The 19,064-nt window shown below is 51.5% G+C and overlaps 4 protein-coding genes across 4 annotated transcripts; 2 read left to right on the forward strand and 2 right to left on the reverse strand.

Moving 5' to 3' along the window:
• Positions 1 to 3,320: 3,320 nt before the first annotated feature.
• J4E84_000307 (uncharacterized protein) lies at positions 3,321 to 4,691 on the forward strand (the record flags this gene model as incomplete). Its single annotated transcript, XM_049382949.1, has 2 exons — positions 3,321 to 3,764; positions 4,614 to 4,691. 2 exons carry the CDS (start codon positions 3,321 to 3,323, stop codon positions 4,689 to 4,691), a joined length of 522 nt encoding a protein of 173 aa, XP_049248467.1.
• Positions 4,692 to 5,301: 610 nt separating this feature from the next.
• J4E84_000308 (uncharacterized protein) lies at positions 5,302 to 6,421 on the forward strand (the record flags this gene model as incomplete). Its single annotated transcript, XM_049382950.1, is given in 2 exon segments — positions 5,302 to 5,308; positions 5,328 to 6,421. 2 exon segments carry the CDS (start codon positions 5,302 to 5,304, stop codon positions 6,419 to 6,421), a joined length of 1,101 nt encoding a protein of 366 aa, XP_049248468.1.
• Positions 6,422 to 8,336: 1,915 nt separating this feature from the next.
• J4E84_000309 (uncharacterized protein) lies at positions 8,337 to 9,269 on the reverse strand (the record flags this gene model as incomplete). The annotated part of the gene is made up of 1 exon (XM_049382951.1): positions 8,337 to 9,269. The coding sequence occupies one exon, from the start codon at positions 9,267 to 9,269 to the stop codon at positions 8,337 to 8,339; it is 933 nt and encodes a 310-aa protein (XP_049248469.1).
• An 8,540-nt stretch (positions 9,270 to 17,809) lies between these two features.
• On the reverse strand, positions 17,810 to 18,790 carry J4E84_000310 (uncharacterized protein; the record flags this gene model as incomplete). Its single annotated transcript, XM_049382952.1, has 2 exons — positions 17,810 to 18,043; positions 18,101 to 18,790. 2 exons carry the CDS (start codon positions 18,788 to 18,790, stop codon positions 17,810 to 17,812), a joined length of 924 nt encoding a protein of 307 aa, XP_049248470.1.
• Positions 18,791 to 19,064: the final 274 nt, after the last annotated feature.

Here is a 19,064-nt window from a genome sequence, read left to right on the forward strand (position 1 = left end):
TTCACGCATGACCATCGGTTAATTGCGTGCGGCTAAGTGTAGCGGGCGGTGTAACGATGTTGCTGTACCGCTTAGATCGGATGCGAATGGGCGCGCAAAACTGAGTTCCACGGCATAGAGTCGAGCATGGTGTAAGCTTACATTTTTTTGATATCCCCTTCTCCGATTTGCAATCTCCAAGATACTGTCGTGCAAGTAGTTGAGTAAATGTATTCTCAGTCGTCAGAGAAGGTGGTGGCCAAAACGAGTAATAGGACTTTAAAGAAAGCGGATGCAAATACCGTCTTGACTTCATCGTACACTTTGGCAAATGATGCGAATCTGCAGCAACCAGGGTAAGCGAACGTTGCTATCCGAAGCAACATCCTGGCGCTGTAAGTCGCCCAATCTTGAAGACACATGGATACACGAGGAATATACCATTCGCACATCAAACCCACAAATTTCGAAGCGGACGTGGCTGATGTTCCGCCCTCTACGTTGATTTGTCTTTGTCGACACGTTAGCCACGTATCCAAGTACCTACGTACCTAAGGTTCTGCACATGCTATGAATCGGCTACCCTTGCGAGGGCGCCTGAGCCCACCACATGCCCGAATGCTCCTTCTCGCTCACCCCTGTTTCTGATAACGTACCTAGGTATAATGGGTAGACTGTAGAAAGGCACCCACCAATCATTCGCGTGCAGACTCGCTTGATGGCGCTGCATTGGGAGTAGCGTTCGAGAGGGGTAGGCGAAGATAGACGACGCGTTGCGGACCGATGTTCTTCGGAGTCGTAAGTTGCTGGAATCTCGCTACGCATGTAAGTGACGGGTGGCAGCGGCCTGGCGTAGACAACGGGGTAGGGGAAAGGCTGTAGGCAAGGCAGGGGTACCGAGGTATTTGTGTCGACAGGTAGTCGCACGCGGTGCACCTTGAACACTGACTCTTGAGATATAAAAACACCTTCGACAGCCGGCTAGAAATTGGACTGAATGAAACGACATCGGTCTTTTCCATCTTGAAGATGCGCCTCTACGAATGTTCTTGGACTATGACTCTTGCTCACATCCCTGGAAGAGAGAACTTTGGTAGGTACTTAGGCATGCCTGCCTAAGCAGACACTGCTCATCCCATCTATTGAGACTTCATTATATCAGATATACAACATGCTTGTCTACATCGCGTCCTTCTCCCTCTCGGCTTTAGCGAGAGTCTAGCTTACCTAGGTAGTAGGCATTGGATCTTGTCCAAGTAGCCAAACCTCAAACTACAATATGTCTAGCTTCAACACCAGAACTTAATTTTTTTTCGCATATGTAGACAAGATAAACGGGGTAATTGTTTCATGCTACAGCGCCTTCAGATTAATCACGTATGATTGGATCGATTTTGTCCCTATCACAATCGCGACGCTACGCCCGATACAGTTAGTTGGCCCCCACGTGAAGAACGGGAGCTCCCACCCGTGAGGGGAACGGAAGACGCGACGGAAGGTTCGGGGCAGGCTTTCACTTCATATGACAATCGCGCGTCTACCTGCATTCTTTTACCTGGCGTTTCGACCGGTTCTCTGTCATGCGCAACGGGGATCCCAGATCCTGCCGCCCATTCGAAGGTTTTACGGAAGATCCCTCCACCGCGGCGCGTGCTTAACGCTGAAGTATTGGCGCGAACCGCTGCAACAATCCCAATGTCCACCCGGGCGCTTAGCCAACTATGTTATTGCCCGATAGCCTCAAGAACTCTGTGCAACCGCTATGTCGGTACCGGATTAAGTATGAAAGTGGAATCAGCGGTGCTGTGCCGCAATCTATCTGCGCAGACGATCGATGCAGGTACAGCTTGAATAGCAGACAAAGATGGCTTAAGTAGCCTCTACGTATGCGATTCTCTGTGCGATAACCTTGTATACAGCCACCGAGTCGCTGTAAGTTTCCTTTCAGGCCAATCCCGTTTGAGCGCACTTGGAGCATCTGTCGTTATGGATCGAACATTAGGAGGTCATGCGCCTTCAGTCCCAGCGGACTCGTCTGCTCAGTCTACAACAGATACCATGCCTTTGGGCACAGGTTAGTCATCAATTACCTCTGAAGATCTAGACGGCTAACAAATTTGCCAGTACAAGCTTCAACAGATCGGAAAGGGAGCTGGCTGCCATTTACCTTTAGATGGTATTCTCTATTGATACCGATTAGTGCCACCGCCATCCTGGGCATAACAATATCGCTACTTGTTTGGTACTCGCAACACCACTACGGACTCGGTGCCGATGACGGATCTTCTGCAGTACTGTTTGGATGGCGCTTCACACCAACTCTGCTAGCAGTGCTGTACACACAATCTACGGTTATCCTATTTGAAGATGCCAAGAGAACGGAGCCATTTGCAAGACTAGCACAAGCACCTTCAGAAGGCGCCAGCGCCTTCGGAACAGTGCTCCAAACGCCCAGGGCCTGGTGGGCTATCTTACTGGATATCGTCCTCAAGCGCAAGTCGGTCGGTAAAACCAGTTGGTGTCTCATTTGCACGGCTGTAATCAATGTGGTGGCCCTCCTCGCGATTTCTCCCTTGTCATCGGCCCTTCTTACATCCGAAGAGATTGTAATCACCAAAACGCTTGACATCCGCAGAAGCGTTCCCAAGATTGGCCTCCAGCTGCCCATTGTCGCTAGTAGAGAAGCCTACTTCAGAACTACGTCTGCGCTGATGAGAGATCTCTCTACTTCTGCATGGATAAAAGATACTTCCATCACCTTTCCGAATTGGCCGTCTACAGATCCAGTACAGCTCGGCCCCGATCTGGTATCACGCTTCGACTCTTGGACGGCAGAGACAACGACAATGCATGCGGACCTGGGTTGTCGAGACATGACATTAGAAAGCGCTGATCTTGCACCGATGGAATATAGCGGGTACGATATCATGGGTCACGGGCCATATAAGGGCATAGAACCCATGGTAGCTTTTGCCTTAGCATCAGACGACGGTTGCAGGTACGAGGCGACTGTTCACCCTGCGGCTGAGCTGGCAATGAGGGGAGGTTTGACGTGGTCAAACACTTCTACATTCTACATCAAGTCTGGTACGCTTCCTCTCGGTAGAATCCCGTTTGCCGCCAACGTCTCTTCGACCAGTCCTTTTGCGCGCCACTACGCCTCTCCAGAATGTGCAGATCGCGACATTATCATTCTAAACACCCCATGGACCACGCCCATCAAGTTGGAGCTCAGTGCTGCAACGGTAGGAATTGAGACGAACAGGACCTATCAACGCTCGCCTGACTTTCGCATGAAGGCATTGCTTTGCAAATCTCAGTATTCTATAATAACACACAACATGACTGCCTCGATAGGCCACGGTAGAGAGTCGAACATTACATTCATGGAGTCGGACCACATCCAGCCCGAGTCGATTACGAAAGCTATGTTAGACATTCCCAAATTCGAAGAGATGGCACTACAAGACACTTGGAAAGACTATTTCAACGCCAAAAGCATGTCGTCTGATGCAGATCGTGCTATCGGTGGCTCTTTGAGTCCTTACTCTGATCCAAACACGACCGTTAACGCTCCAATGTTCTTTGGGCTTGGTCCGCTGCTCGGCGCCCTCTATGATTTCAACGTTACCGAAATGTTGTATGACAAGGAGCTTGCATCCCGCGCAGCAAGAGTCAAAGGAAGATTCTTTACGGAGTGTCTTCGCGAGGCCCTGAATGACCCCGACGTAACAAGCGTCGAGCTTACGAAAGGGAAGGCAACAATGGTCGAAAACAGAATCATGGTACTTCGAGAGATTGGAATCGCTTTGGCTACCCTTTTTTTGGTTTCCTTCTTGCTACTCATCCTGGTACTATGGGTCTCACGACTTTCATTTCGGCCACTCGATCTCAGCATGGACCCCGGGAGTACCCTTGGACATGCTATGTTAGTTCAACATCAGCCGACACGATCATCAACATTCCGCGAGGGTCATCGTATAGCGCATTTCGATTTTCAACAACGAATAAGGAATGACACGTTCTTCATGCAGGATGGTGCTATACATACTGCAAGCAGTGGTAACCTCGCAACCACATGTAAGTCGCTACTGACAAACGATTAAAACTGTAAGCTAATCAATGTGTTGAGTAGCTTCCCCAAGCACTGAACCTTCAAGCTACTGGCAGCCTTTGGTCATCCGACTACGTATGCTGTTCGCTCTTTCAAGCTTCCTCGTCCTTATCTTGGTTGCTGTGTTAGTGCTGAACGCATTCTCCGCGAGATCTCGACTTTCTCAGCTTGCATTCGTTTACGAAGCCGATGTTTCTAAGTTGGGGTTGAGCTTCTCCACCTTTGCCCCTATCTCTATCGCACCCACAGTTGTCAGTATTGTGATCGGCTTGTGGTGGGATCAATTAGATTCGACTTTCAGAATCCTCCAACCCTATTTTGCGATGTCGCAACGGCCAACACCAATTTCCAACGGAGCGGGTCTTACATACCGTTCCAAAACCTGGGCTGGTGCGGCTATCAAGGCTGCCCGCAACAAGCATTGGATGCTGTTCCTGGTCGCTACTGGAAGCGTTCTTTGTCAAATTCGTAAGATGCTCGCGATCGATGGTCGTCTAACTCGCTAACCTCAAATTTCCAGTCACCGTTTCGATGTCTGCGCTCTTCGAACGACAAGCTGCGAACGTGTCTCATCGAGAAATTCTCGAAAGAACGCTAGAACCTCGAGAGATACCCATTATAACTACGGTGAAGACCTACGAAGGGCGAACGGCAGAACCCCGTCCGAGTCTGCCTCCATTCGAAGTACTCGACAATCTTCTGATGAACCCGTCTAAAAATTGGCTACCCGGCGCTGCCATTCAGCTGTCACTCAACGGCACCAAGCCTTCTTGGACTCAAGATGATTGGAGCTTCATACCTCTCGATCTTACCAGCATTTCCCAATTGGATGCCAAAGAAACGATGACGTTCCGGGACAACGTAACAATCACGACATCTGCTCTTCGAGCTCGGCTAGAATGCGAACAAATACCTGAGGTAGCCAACACATCGACTTGGCTCATTCATACCGATGAAATCCAACGTTCCCGAGATTCCCCCCGACAGACAGATTTGGAGGGCCTGGAAAGATACTATTCTCTGAACAGTGAGATATTTGGCGATAGTCCGTCGAATACTTCAGCATTTGCCACCACCGCTATGCTGTCATGTTGCTCGAACGGAACCAAGGACGATCCGGATTCAGCAGTGGCAGGATACTGGTCGCCAGTAAACGTCCAAAATTTCCCAAACACAGACAGGCAGTGGCCAGTTCCATTCGTTACAAAATGGATCGTTGGTAAGCCTGTCACAGTCCCAGGTATAAGCAAATTACAAGGACAAATGCTGCTCTTCAAAGATGCACCGGATCTACAAGCCGCTCGCTGTATGCCGATAGTGGAGACGTCAGACGCCAAAGTGATTGTGGACGTGAAAACGGGCGTGATTCAATCATACGAGATCATCAGTTCTGTCGGCCCTGCAAAATCAGCCTGGTCCGAAGTGTTTGTCCGACACGCGCTGACCCATGGCAACGCAACGCAGCAATATGATGAAGAATACCGAGGGCCGTTGAACATCACCACGAGTTATGGAATCTTATTCATGGGATCCATGTTAAAAGCCGCTGACTCTTATTTCGGCGGTCCGCTGGGGACGTCACCCACGGAAGACCCCAGCGATAATGCCTTTGTCATGCGCGACCCTGAAACCGGTATGAACATGGACCTGATGACATACAGCATGTACAGCCTCGCCAACAAGAATCCGCGGGCTTTGCTCGACTACGCAACCCTTGTTACCCACGCAAACCATACCTTCCAAACGTTCTTCCAACACTTCATCAGCAATGGTCTATCGTTAGAGCAAGGCGGTTGGGGGTATCAAAAAATCGGCGACAACAGTACACAAGCATTAGGAGAGCCAGTGACACGGGATGGTAGGGTTCTTCCGCGACGCAAGTACGAAGGTCTCCGCACCAACCGAACAGTTGAGGCATTGGTATCCCACCGAACCCAGGTTCTTCATATGAATGCAATCGCTACATATCTATCGGTGGCAATCATCATCTGGCTTATAGGCACTACAGCCGTGGTCAGTTTTCTACAGCGAAAATACACGGGTCCTTTGATTCGCGACGTGCTACTCATCGCCGACGTACTTGTACTTGTCGCAGGAAGCGATCATCTTCTGCGATTAGTAGAAGAACGAGGTGTGGCACTCAAAAACGCGAATGACGTCAAAACCATGTTAGCGTGGTTCAAGGACAGAGACGGAGAGGTGCGTTGGGGTATTGAGGTTGTTGGGGGCAGTGATGCAGCAGAGTGGGTAGACGCCCCAAAGACCGGTTGGCATGCGCAGGGTGGTTCGAGGCGGGGTTGGATTCCATGGAGAAAAGCGCAATCGTAGTATTAGAGGAGAATCGTGTTTTTTTTTAAAAACTAAGCTATGGTAGAGGCAACAAACGTGGACATCGAGCCCTAGGGAGGGTAGCGCTAGTGTGTCTGCCGAGATGCCGTGTACTTCGCATGTCCGTAGGCCCGTCCCAGTCTTCGAAAGAACTGTGCAATCAGGACCAAGCGGGTGCCTTAAAGGCACCGATGGCGACCGTCGAAAGCCGTGTCGACAATCCAGAATGCTCTGGTCCACTAAGCCGGAGTTTTCTTGTACTCCAGCAACTTTGCCATTAGTCCAACCGCAGAAATAGCGAACTAGGACGGTCAAGGTGGCCCGATGGCGTCTGCGCGAGTCGTATCGAGTTGCATCTCATCGATGTGGACCATGGCATGACTACACAGCGGGGACTTTGCGTTCGTGTGGACAGAGGAGTGGAGAAGCGTGACGCTGTGGAGTAGAGTAATCAACATGGAATAGTTCTAGAAGGTCGACTACTGCATAACGATGCAAAAACCTGGTGCAAATTCTGCTGAGCTTGTGCGCGATGACAGAAGAGTGAGCATGTTGTATGGCTGGACATAAGGTGGCGCGAGCATGGCTATCCAGAAGTCGGTTCGCACTTGACGCGGGGCAGTGGTTAGCCCACAATGAGATCCAAACGCTGGGGTGATTGACGGCTCTCCAACGGTCGTCTTGGTGCTGCATGCTGCAAGGCACCAACAGTGTTGGGCGAACTAAAAGTTGTTCCACTGGCCACGGAGTGACGCGATGAACATCGACTCACAGTTCGCGGACAGCGCACCTGAACGCCTAGATGCCGAAAGCCTTGGAAGTGGTAAGAGTGCTGATAGCACGTAGAATGCAACCATGGCTCGAAACGAGGCTAGGGCTGTGTGGAACGACCGGCTTTAGTCGAGCCGCTGTCAGTCACGGCAATGATCAAGGTGCGAGACATGCGCCACGTTGTGGGAGCGCTGCACGGTGGTTCTTAAGACGAGAATTGGTTTTGCGAACACGTTTGCTCGGCACCGATGACCACAAGATCCTTCGATACAAAAGCTCGATGGACATAACGCTCAGAACAGGCTCTGGCTTGCGTGATACTGCACCGGGGCATGAGGTGATCGCATGGTCAAAACGCACCAGGAGGCGGCGCAGTCGAATAAGCATGCAACAATGTTTCAAGACTTTGACTTCACATCACGACTCAGCTTGAAACTGATCTTGCTCGGCTGCTGCGACACCAAAAGTAAATAACTCCACCGAACAATCTGCGCGAATGCTTGTGGGCATGCTGTGCCAAGTTCAAGGTAGTGAGTAGTGTCATGCAATGCAGATACGCGTGTAGAGTGATCACATGCGATAAGATTGAATCGATCAGAGAGCAAATACAACATGATAGCGAATTAATCTATTATCAGGCTAGGAACAGGATCAGCAAGCCAGGACGTCTGCATATACAACCCCACGCCCGTGTTAAGAGAAAAGGAAACAAATGTCCTTGACGAAGCGAATGACTGAAACAAGTATAGCCCGCCAAGGGGCATGGAATCCCGAATGGTATCCGATATCGTGACTTCGTGAAAAAGAACGTGCAACCAAAAGATAGCACATGCGCCCGCGTCCAAGATAGCCAAGTACCGCACCCATGGTTTCGTCAAGGGAGCATGGAAGGTGAGAGGTGAGAGGAAAGATGACGGGATCAAGCATGACAGGTGCGCGTCGATAACGTAGTGAAGAAATGAATAAATTGGGCCTGCGACGCTGTCTACCTCTGGCATCACTCGAGTGATTTCAACTCTGATCTCCTCTTCCTGGTCTCCCCTGGGTATAACGCGAAATTGGTATCCTGGATTATGGACTGGTAGAATGTAGAACCAAGTAATGCTTGGGCACCAATGCCACAGTAAACAAATATCCGAGTGGCTTATGCGTGGAAAGGCTGATGGCGGCGGGCATGGTCGTGAGCGTGCCTCTTTGCGTTGACATACTCGACCGCGGTGACGTAGACGGTCTTGGTAAGCTTGTGGTAGGGCTTGTCGTCCTGCTTCTCGGGCGCAGGGGTGACCGCGGCAGCAGCCACTTCGATATCGGCAGTGTACGAGTCCTCGTAGGAAGCAGAGGTGGAAGTGGGCTTGACAGCGGAGTACTCAGCCAGCTTGCTGGAGCTTGTGGAAGGCTCAGCAGAAGACTCAGCAGAAGACTCAGACTCGCTTGGAGAAGATCCGTAGTCTCCGGAAGGCGCCTCGCCACCGCACATGTAGAAGTCCATGTTTTGGTCGTTGTAGCAGGACTTGGTCTGAACGTCGTCGGGAAGGACGTAAGAAACCTTGTCGCAAGAAGCTTTATCGTGGCAGGCCAAGATTGGGCAGAAGGTGTTGGCAGCAGATGCGATATTGACATCACTCTGGGTACCAGCTTTGAGGTAGTATCCGTCGTTCCTTGCCGGGCAGTCACCATCAAGGCAGTCGACGTAGGAGACATCGAGGTAGTTGTATCGGAAGTCCACTGGGCCATCCATCTTGCGGAAGTACTCCAACTGAGTGATGTCGACTCCTTTGCACTGCTTGGTCTTGGAGATCTTGATAGAGACACCAGTCTTGCCGTCACCGTGCTCTGGGTCTGGGTAGTTCTCCGAATACGTTTCGCCGGTCTTTAGCGTGACCATGCCATCTTCGGGGCAGCCATCACCTTTGTAGACGGACCAGAGATGCACGTCGTAGTCGCAACGGTTGATAACGCGCGCGTAGGGCTTGGTGGTATCGCAGTCCTTGGTCAAGGCGATAGCGCTTCTAAGGGAGGTGGCCGAAGTGGTCGCGACCATGGCCGAGGCCGCCGAAAGGAGGGTAATGAGCTGCATTATCGTCGAGTTGGACCGGTATAGTAGTTGGCGCAAAGGTGAAGACTGGAAAGAAGCGATCGAAAGAATGTCGGCTGAACACCTAAAAGAGTGAAGTTATTCAGCGAATGAACGTGGGTGACGAAGTCTTTCCTGAGCGGTAGAGAAGGAGTTTGGGACCTGGGGGATGCGCAAGTAAATAAGATGGCTGCATCCTAGTCCACGCAGCCCAGGCCCACTTCGAAGCCCGTCCGCCATGGAACTAATCGTCGCCACGGCGTGGACTTGTTTGGGACGGAGCCAAACGTCGTGGCTAGTCCGGAGAACAGGCACGGGCAGCATGCTAGCCGCGATCAGATAGGTTCTCGACAAGATGGGCAAGGGGCGATCCAATCGGACGAGTGCGGTGCCTGATCGTCAGGGCAATGGTCGTAACTTTGGCCATCTCATGTCGGGTAAAGTACGAAAGCAGAGTAAATAACAACAGGGATGTCGCCGATCGGCATTGTCTTCCTTCTGGCCAGCATTGGTTGCAGAGATTTCCGACTGGGAATGAAGCAACTTCCTGGGCGCGTGCTACTCTGCTTACAACAAAGATGCGAAGTTGTTATTTGGCTGCACCAATGAAGCTGGACGCCTCTCCTTCATCGCAGCATAGAACTTGTGAGCCTCAGGTTGGTGGTGCAGAAACCCGAGATGAGTCCGCTTGGCGAGCCTGGCCATTGTCTTAAGCGATCCCCTTCGCAAGGCTCGAATAGGGGCTGTGTCCAGGCCTCGTCACCTCTTCCAGAGCACGATCACCTACGACGAGCTGTTGGATCGTTGGTTCACAGTCAGACATGCTGCGAGGACAAGTCGTAAGACAGCTGTCACGATTCCGTTGGGCCCGTCCATTTGCGCCATCCTTGTGATGATGACCGGTCGAGCATGTGTAGCAGGAACATGCATCGACAAGTGCGAGGTCCAGGCCGGTGCGCTGTCGCAATGTTGCAGAAAGCCGGTAGTTCGAACCATTTAGCAAGGGCTCCTTTCCACATTTAATTTCCCACACTCGCCAACCGGAAATCTCCCATGACGGCCAGCGTAGGATGAGATCAATTCCGCCACAAGTGCCAGCTCTCTGTTCTTTGTTGCGCTTGTTTGCGGTCACTCCAAGCAAATACAGTCGCTGACTTGGCTGGCTTGGAGGTGCAGCGTAGCGCAGTGAAGCGTGCGACGGATGTCGTGGCACCATAATTGGACCATCTCAGCGACGCGATTCATGTGCAGAGCAATCTGCCAGCGAGTCGTCCCTGGTTGTGCGCCAGTTGTGCATCTTGTCGAGAAGCGTTCCAGATCACAGACACTTTGGTTGAGCGGAATCTGGGCACGAGCGAATCTTTAGTGGGGCTCTCCTGGCCACCACGTGACACAAACACCTGTCAAACGCCGCTCTTCGGTCATGAGATGTCTCTACTTACCAGACAAACTGAAGACCTCGAAAGGCTGATAGAATTATTATTGGAGGCTGGCGCATACTTCCTGGGTGGATTCTGCAACAAGCCATCCGACCTGCATCGTCTCTCGGCTTTGCATCCACTCGAAAGTCTCTACAGTACAGTCTCAGCCATGGTGGTTCACACGGACGCGCAGCAAGTCACATCGTCCTCTCGTTTCTCGATTTTATGCCGCGCAACCCAAGGTGAACCGCTCGCATGCTGAAAACTATGCGAGCGATGTCTTAGCGACTGCCATGTGAAGCACGACCTATATCACGACGTCGGAATAAGAACCAGACCTGTGCTATACGACTTGCACCTACACGGGTTGGCACATGTGGAGCTAAATACCTTCTTTGGTCTCGACGCGTGTCTTGCCCGACCATGCCTGATGCGAGGAGTAACGTTCCGCAGCCTACTCGAGCCGCTGTGCAACACCACTACTAAGCTTGCCGGATTGACAATGTATAGAGCCCTCGCAGTACGTCTTCTCTGGCGGCGGGCATCTTCGCATCTGCATGATGTGAGGTGCACGCAGGATTCACTCTTTGTGATGTAGCCGTCTACGCTTTTCTCGGCACGTTTGATACTACATCTTCTCGGGAAGACAGACGTACTACAATAGTGTATTAGTAGCAATACTAATACGCAAATCAGAGCACAACATCCGCGCAAGTGTGGTTGATCTGAAGAGGGCTAGCTTTCTGGCATTAAGTCGAAGGCTTTCGATACGGGAGTTGCTTTCCCGTGAGCCTGGTCACTGACACTCATCCTCGATCCGTCACTCGGCCCAGATCCAATGCCACGGGATCGCAGTAATGCGGGCGCTGTATCCGCTCATGCTCAGCTGTTCAAGTAACGATGTCTCCAACATTCCGTGGCACTACATCGACCGGTCTGCTGACATGCTTCCGGGTCCGTTCAGCGACGCCAACCAGATCTCACCAGCTGTCAGATATCGACTGCACTAAACGTATGTTGCGTTGTTGCCTGACAGGCTGGTGTTATCTTCTGGCGTCAGTCGAGATTGATGATTGCAAGATCTCACTGTAAGATATCGGTTTCATCCCCATTCAGGGAGACTTTGGCTAATTATCTTGGTCACAACAAAGGCTCTTCAGACGCAAAGAGTCTGGGCCACTTTGCATCACCATAAGAAGCTGACGCATGTCCAGGTTGTGTAAAGGACATGACTGCAGATGTTTAAGCAGACCATATGCTCACCCATTTTGAAACAAGAGAAGTAAGTACTTATCGTCCGAAGGCAGGTCGTTTTCTCTTCGTTGTCTGGATCCTTATCTTGTTCTTATATCTCCGCGGAACGGGTGGAAAGGGCGGCAGTATGCCAGCGCAATCTCATAACTCTACTTTCAAGGGGTGGTGTATTTGATCACTAGTAGAGGTTCCTACCCTTCAACTCTTGCTGGGTGGAGATGTGATGCTCGAGCAAGAGCGGTAGTCTCTACCGCCATTGATGATGGGAGGCGGCCTTGATAGCATTCTGCAACTTCTGCGCTTGGCTCCAGACACATATATGTGGTTCTCATCCTCACGTATTACTTTGCGTATCGCGACCCAGCGGTGCGGCTCAAGAACTCACTTGGTGCGTCGAACGGTGAGCTGCATACACCTGGAGGTACGCGCCAGCTTCTTACTGGATGGAATAACCGGTAACAATGGCAAATCAGCCGGCGCTGCCAGCCGTGATATCCAATTGGAAAGCGAGTTGGGCCGCAATAACCAGCGTACAGATTCGCGGCAGTTTGAAGGACCACACTACTATAACGATAGGTACGCCCGAAGCGCATGGTCGAGAACCCGATTGTAGTGAAAGAGATCTTCCGGAGACAACGCACGTATACAAACCTTGCGCTGTGCATGGTGTTGGATTGGAGCAGCCTGGATTTCACATCTTCAACCGATCTTGGAACTGATCACAACAGCCGCGACCCAGTTCTGTCTGGTCATCCACCGGCCATCGCTGATATAAACCAATGATTTCGGCTGCTGGCGGAGCAAGGATAAGACGAGCTCTTTCTATGGTACCCTATGCATGTTTCCTCCATGCACGCAATTGCACATCCCATTGCATCACTCCGCTCTATCTGCAGCGGTTCTGCGATCGATGATGATCCTAGGTATGCGTTGTGTCCAGGCTTTTTTGCATTCCATGGTCGTTGATCGCATAGAGTTGCTTTCAAGAACTGGGTATGATGGCTTCCAGCATCCTGGAGCAGTAAGTACGTGATGAACTCACGTGCAAGCTTAACTTGCTGACACGCTTCCAAGGTTGCGTGCGTTGACCCTGTCACAGCCCGCACCATAACCGTGCCACGCACGTGAACGAACGTTTGATGCAGGCTCATGCCTGACGCAGCTGCACGGGACCGACGCCACATGCATACGACACATCCCACGTGCAGTCGTCTTGCTCACGACCGTTGGTCTGGCCGAAAATCTTGTTTACGGGTATGTCTAGTGTAGGGGGGCGTACCGGCATTCGGTGCGCACGGGAGCGTCCAAGGGTGGGTCGAACGGCCACGGCCCGTAATCGGTAGGCTTTAGGTACGGTCTTCGAGGTTTTGCCATGAAATACAAGGCTTTTGAGGAAAGTTGACATTTGCTTCCTGATCCGTTGTTGCGTGCGCCGGCTGTATGCGATGCAACATGGTTGGTGACTTGTCGATAACCCATGTCATCACGGAATTTAGGAAATACGAATCGAGATTAGAAGACAAGCTCTAGATCCTAAGCATGTACAAGGCCCGTTGCGGGTAGAGATTGAGTCCCTTGAGGCAAATGCGTTATCTCAGTAGGCCAAACAGGAGGCGCCCTCCGTGGGATGTCTTTCGGTTAGAAATAATGTGGCAGCTTTCCCCCACTTGTGGCGGGCAACGGTAGAGTTTGAGGGTGTGTGGTTCCCGCGATAGTCGAGTCCGACACTGAAGTGTCAAGGTTCCGGTAACACCATACCATATCTGCCGGATTAAGCGTAAGCCGCCACTGCCGCCAGCCAACGAGAGAATTGCCATCTGAGTCATGCTGCTGATTTTCGGCATACCGAAAGATGACCCTTTCTAGAATCGGCATTGCTACCCAGTGAGGTTGAAGGAAGGCATATCGGTGTGCGGCTTAAATACCAGCTCGTGCCGTGTGGGTGTACAGCCGACCATTATCCCGCGTCGAGGCGAACCACTGGTTTGGGCCACTACATGACTATCAACCACTCGGTACGATTACTTCGGTAGGATACTGGAAGTTCATTTGGAGACGATGATTGGAGATCGGAAGATTTCTACCATGAGAGAGGAAGCTCGCTTTTGATTAACGGGTATATGGATCGAACCAACATGCAAGATTACCACGAGTCGCTTCCTGCACCGGAAGAGGTTACCAGAAGCAATGAGCGGTGTGACTCGCAGTATCAGAAAAGAAATGCGAAATTCTGGGAGCTGCAGCAAGGTAACGCGCGTGGAAGGGCATAGTACATTAGACACGAAACTTGAGCGTCTTTCGACTCCTCCACCTGAACAGCTGTGATTGAAATGAGTCTGCTGTTCCCTTATACCTCTACCAAGCGCCAAACTCCAAAGGATCAAATAAAACAAAAGCTCCTGCGTGGACTCCTACAGTAAGGATGGTCGATGAAAGGGCGTAAACCACGCAACAAGCGCTAATGTTGAGTCCAAATGAGATGTTTCCTGTTCTCGTATGTGCTGGCCTCGATCACGAATCTACTAGCGCGACGAATGGCTGGATGGACAGGTGGTCGGGTAGTAACGGGGTATATGTCGACCAACGTGGCCAGCGGGTGGCGCGATGATGTGTGCCGAATTTCAGGCGTCCTCTGCTTTCTTCCCATTGATGGCTTTGAGCTCGACATCGCTGCCATCGCGTTAGCATTCCGCTTTGCAGCCTGTGCACTGATCCCGCGATAACAAGGTGAAAGGAACAGCATGTGAGCTGTGCGCTGTGTGGAGGAACAACACACACACTTGTAACACATAAATGAGGCGTCGCAAGCGCGCTGTAGTGTCCCAAATGACGAAGAAAATGAAGTTGGGCACCTACAAGATCAATTTGGCATTGGCCGGGATGTGTCCAGGAAAGCCACTGTTGTCCACATGGTCAGCACTTGCACCTCATGGTCTGATCAGATCTTCGAAGTCCAAAGATGCGGCGATGCCAATAGGCTGCAGACATTCGTGTTGTACAAGATTGGCGGTTGCTGCGGCATGGACGTCCAGGAGCGCGGGAGATTCGAAGAAGCATGGCTCAAACGATCTTCGGAACGTCTTCAGCCGTACTAAGTCTTGGCTCCGCCGGGCGTTCGTGTTCACGGTGGCGTGTGTACTTCCAAGGTTCGGTAACGTCCCGTCTTACTTGTTCCCGTCCCGACCATGGAATGTGCAAATTGTAAAGTCGAACTTACCGAGTGCCATATGCATAATCACTGCATCGCACGTATCATTAGTATAGTACACTCACGCGGAAGGATACGTCGTGGGGATTACGTACGATGTTATGATTAAAGTCGCCTTCTCTCCCAGCGTCATTGGAGAAGCCTCTGCGGAGCCTAAAATGCCCTCATCCCAGCCTGTGCATGAGCTTTAGCCAAATGCGCGTTCAGAATCGTAGAATGCATATGCACCAAGCGCAGAGCGGGTTGGGTTGGGCATACCTTTGATGACCCGGCCGGCACCGATGGGAGTGATCAGGTCACCGCGACCTACGGAAGTATCGAATCTAATGAACGATCAATACGGCGCTCTATTCGATGTCCAAGGCATGACTGCTGCCGGTTCGCTTACTGTCCGCCTTTGTGGTCCGGGGCATCATCGTCAAATAGCCATCCTGTCATTGTTGTTAGATGTTGATCTCTGGTGAGGAATTGAGTAGCTAATCTCACCAGTGTATTCCATAGACACCTCGTCATGCTTCTTCGGGAAGTCTATGCCATTGCCAGGTCTGATCACGAGCTTTTCAACGCCCATATTGAAGGGAACGAGCATGGATAGCGTCTAGGGCGGGTTTGAAAAAGGTGAAGCTTGAAGCTTGAAGCAGGTGACAGGTAGTGTATGTAGAGGATCCACTTCCTTTGGTACTGATTAAAGATAGCGTGTCGTTTTGAAAATCCGAAATCTGCAAAGATGGGGAAGTACGTTAGAAAGTGGGTGGACCCTAGAGTTTAATAGTGGTGCCGATGTGTAGGACCAGGAGTAGGAAGCTCCGTAGATGCTCTGACTGGAGCTCAGACTTTGATGGCTTTTACTTTGACCAAAAGCATACCAGGGTTTTGCCGCGAAGCTGTGCAACAGATTGGTCTGTTCAGATGCGTCAAGCATACTTTTTAGCCTCTTCGCATACGCACACGTTCCACCTCTTTGGCTCCAAGGTAATTGCGGGCTACGTATGGTACGACCCACAGCCGTCAGAACGTGTCTCCCGGGGAATCCTGCCCGAAGCTCAGGCCGTTTTGAAATGTCAGAAGTAAGGTTGGTCTAGCCCTTCCAAACCATTCTTCATCTGCAGCATCCCAGCTGACACGCGATGGGGGATCCACAATTGACATGGTGGAAGGTTGTACCCGTACTACAGTTTCCCGCGACTACCGAGCGGCCTGCCAACTTCGATGCGGATCTTTGTTTTGTGATAACACGGGTATAATCATGTCCGATAGTGGCTTAGCTCTCCTATCGACGGTAATAGGATGACACAAGGGTTGATTTGTAGCCGCTTTAATTGAAAGGAAGCAGGGCGGTGGCGCGCAAGAGAGTGCGGTCAAGCTTGAAGTGCGGTGACGGTCACCACGATCATGAGCCATCTAGCACCAATGTGCGCATGGCGCTGGCGCCAGAACCTTAACCTCATCCAAGGAAGCGGAAGGCGCAAATGAGCCGGCCGTGGCCCCTACCTCATTTGGAGTCGCACGATGGAAGCAAAAAGGAAAAGCGCCTCTGACGCAGCAATATTCGGTCTTGTCGAATAACACACGGCCGCCGCATTCCTCCATGACAAAGGGCGATGCGTAAACTTTGGTACCGCAATGCATAAGGACCTGCATGACCTAGCTTTTACGCTGCTTGTGTAGGGCGCAAAAGTATCTCCTTGTAGGATCCTCTTCCAGCTCCGTGGAGGCAGGTGGCGGTCATACAGATTTGAATATGGATATGGACAGGGGTGACGTGCATACGCAACACCGTTCTCGAAAAGCAATGTTCGGTCCTTCATGGTAGATGTACCCCGCGGTTTCAAATTTCCAATCACTAATCGGCATTCTGCTCTTCCACACCTAATCGTCTCCTTCATGCTACCGCTATATCCGCATCCCTAATATACGACCAGGAGACTATCGTACCTCGTAGTCTTCACTTCCCCTGCGTCTCACGCCGGCCCAAGAACCTAGCTGTGTTTCTGCTTTCGAGTCTGTTATAGTTTGCCAATCACAGACGCGTCGGATACACACCCGGCTGCCGTACGGAGCTAGACCCACCCGAAGAACAACCGTATTTCGAGCGGTTCGTCGAGATAACCATATGCGGAACTGCTGGCTATCGTGCTTCTCGCGGCAAACGAATAATTCATTTGAACTAGAGGGACAAAGCACAAGCACAAGGGGTGCGGGGCTAAAGAGTAAATCCGATGGCCATTACACGTGGTCTTTCAACCGTGCTCCAGCCATCCCTTCTCAGATCGCGAGCCCTGTGCGCTGAGTCGGGAGCCCAACAGCGTGGTCTGGGAGCATCGTACGCTTTGCATTGGCTAGATAGAGTGCGCTTGCAGCGGCAGCTGAGTCGTGGAGAAGAGGAGCCCCCACGCATCTGGAGTGCAGTATCGTGATAGACAGCATGAGCCACAGTCGACTAGTGATGTGGACTCGCAAGTTGCATGTCACCGAACCGTCGGATGCGTTCGCTTACATTAAATATCCGAAGGCCATGGGCACTGCATGTAGGCACCCTACCAACCGTTGACAGAAGGTGCTTGATAGTGTGGCCCCGGCATTCGGGCCCGAAACTCTCCTTGCTGAGAGTTTCAGTGGCGCTTCTAACTACCGAAGGGCTATCCATCGCGAAGAGTATATCACCCTATCTTGGCCCAGAAGGGTAATTGCGCCAGGTCGGTTACAGCAATGCTAGAGAAGCCCGCGTTGGGGAAGCGGCTGTCTTTGCGCTCACCGGCCCGGTCAGCAAAATGTATCCGGTCTATCCCTGCCTTTTGTACGAAAGCCAATAGTCGCGCATAGTTTGTACCTATCTGGTCAATCCCATGACTGTCATCAGACATGACGAAACCACCTCCCATGCTTAAGAACATCTATGACATAGGTTAGTAAGTTGACGCCGAGACCGGGCACATGGCGGTGTGACTGACCTGACATATGGGCAAGCACGGATACGGCTCGGCCAAACCTTTCCGCAGCCCTGATGAGTTCAGCTCCAGTAGAGCGCCATAAGAGGCTACGTATTCCAGATTGCGCTTGATCTTTTCCCAAACACCAGTCATGCCCTTGAAATCAACATCGCGATGATCGCTAAGTAGGCGAATGAGATCGAAGTGCCCGACCACTGGCGGTCGCAGCTCTTGAAGCATTTCGTATTGAGAGTCGAAGTAATCTTCAAAGAGCCGCTCGTCCGTCCCGCCTGCCTTTTCCCGAGCTTGTTCGTACATGGCACGGTCGTAGTCGATGGGTATGGTGTGCGTATGGTGGACAGAGCCCATGAAGAAGTCAAAAGTGTACTTGTCGAGGATGCTCTGGATGAGTTGCATTGTAGATGGACGAATCCATTCCGTCTCGAAACCGATGAGGATCTGGATCTGGTCTGAGTACGCGTCTCTAACTCTGTGGGCTTCGACGATAAAGGCGTCGAACAGTTTCGCGAGGCTCTCTGCGGTGTGCGATTCGGATTCTTCGGGGTAGAAGTCTTCGAGAGGTCTAGGTATATGCTCCGTCAGCGCAAAGGTATGGAAACCTTTGGCTATCGCTGCCTGGATAACTTCCTCGAGTGTGTTTTGCGCATGTCCGCAGAACTGGCCAGAGTGGCTGTGATGCGAGTACGGCATTTTCGAGTAGCCGGCACACGTTCGATCTGGTACAGTGTAGATGTGTAGCGTTGTGCAGCAGATGGGCAGCACAGACTGCGAAAGTCTGTAGTAAATTGACAACGAGGAGCAATACCCCGTCAACTGGTGAAGTCGCGAAACTGTGAACTGTGTAATGACTGTAAGAGTCAGCTGTACGTTTAAGAAAACGGTCGCGCATAGGATTCGGCGAGCTTTGTATCGGTTCTTTCCAAAATTTGGGTCATGTCATCCATCCATGGTTCCATCCGTTGAG

Source organism: Alternaria hordeiaustralica, assembly GCF_023758085.1.
Source record: "Alternaria hordeiaustralica strain BMP 2776 chromosome Unknown scaffold_1, whole genome shotgun sequence".
In the NCBI taxonomy this organism is placed as follows: domain Eukaryota; kingdom Fungi; phylum Ascomycota; class Dothideomycetes; order Pleosporales; family Pleosporaceae; genus Alternaria; species Alternaria hordeiaustralica.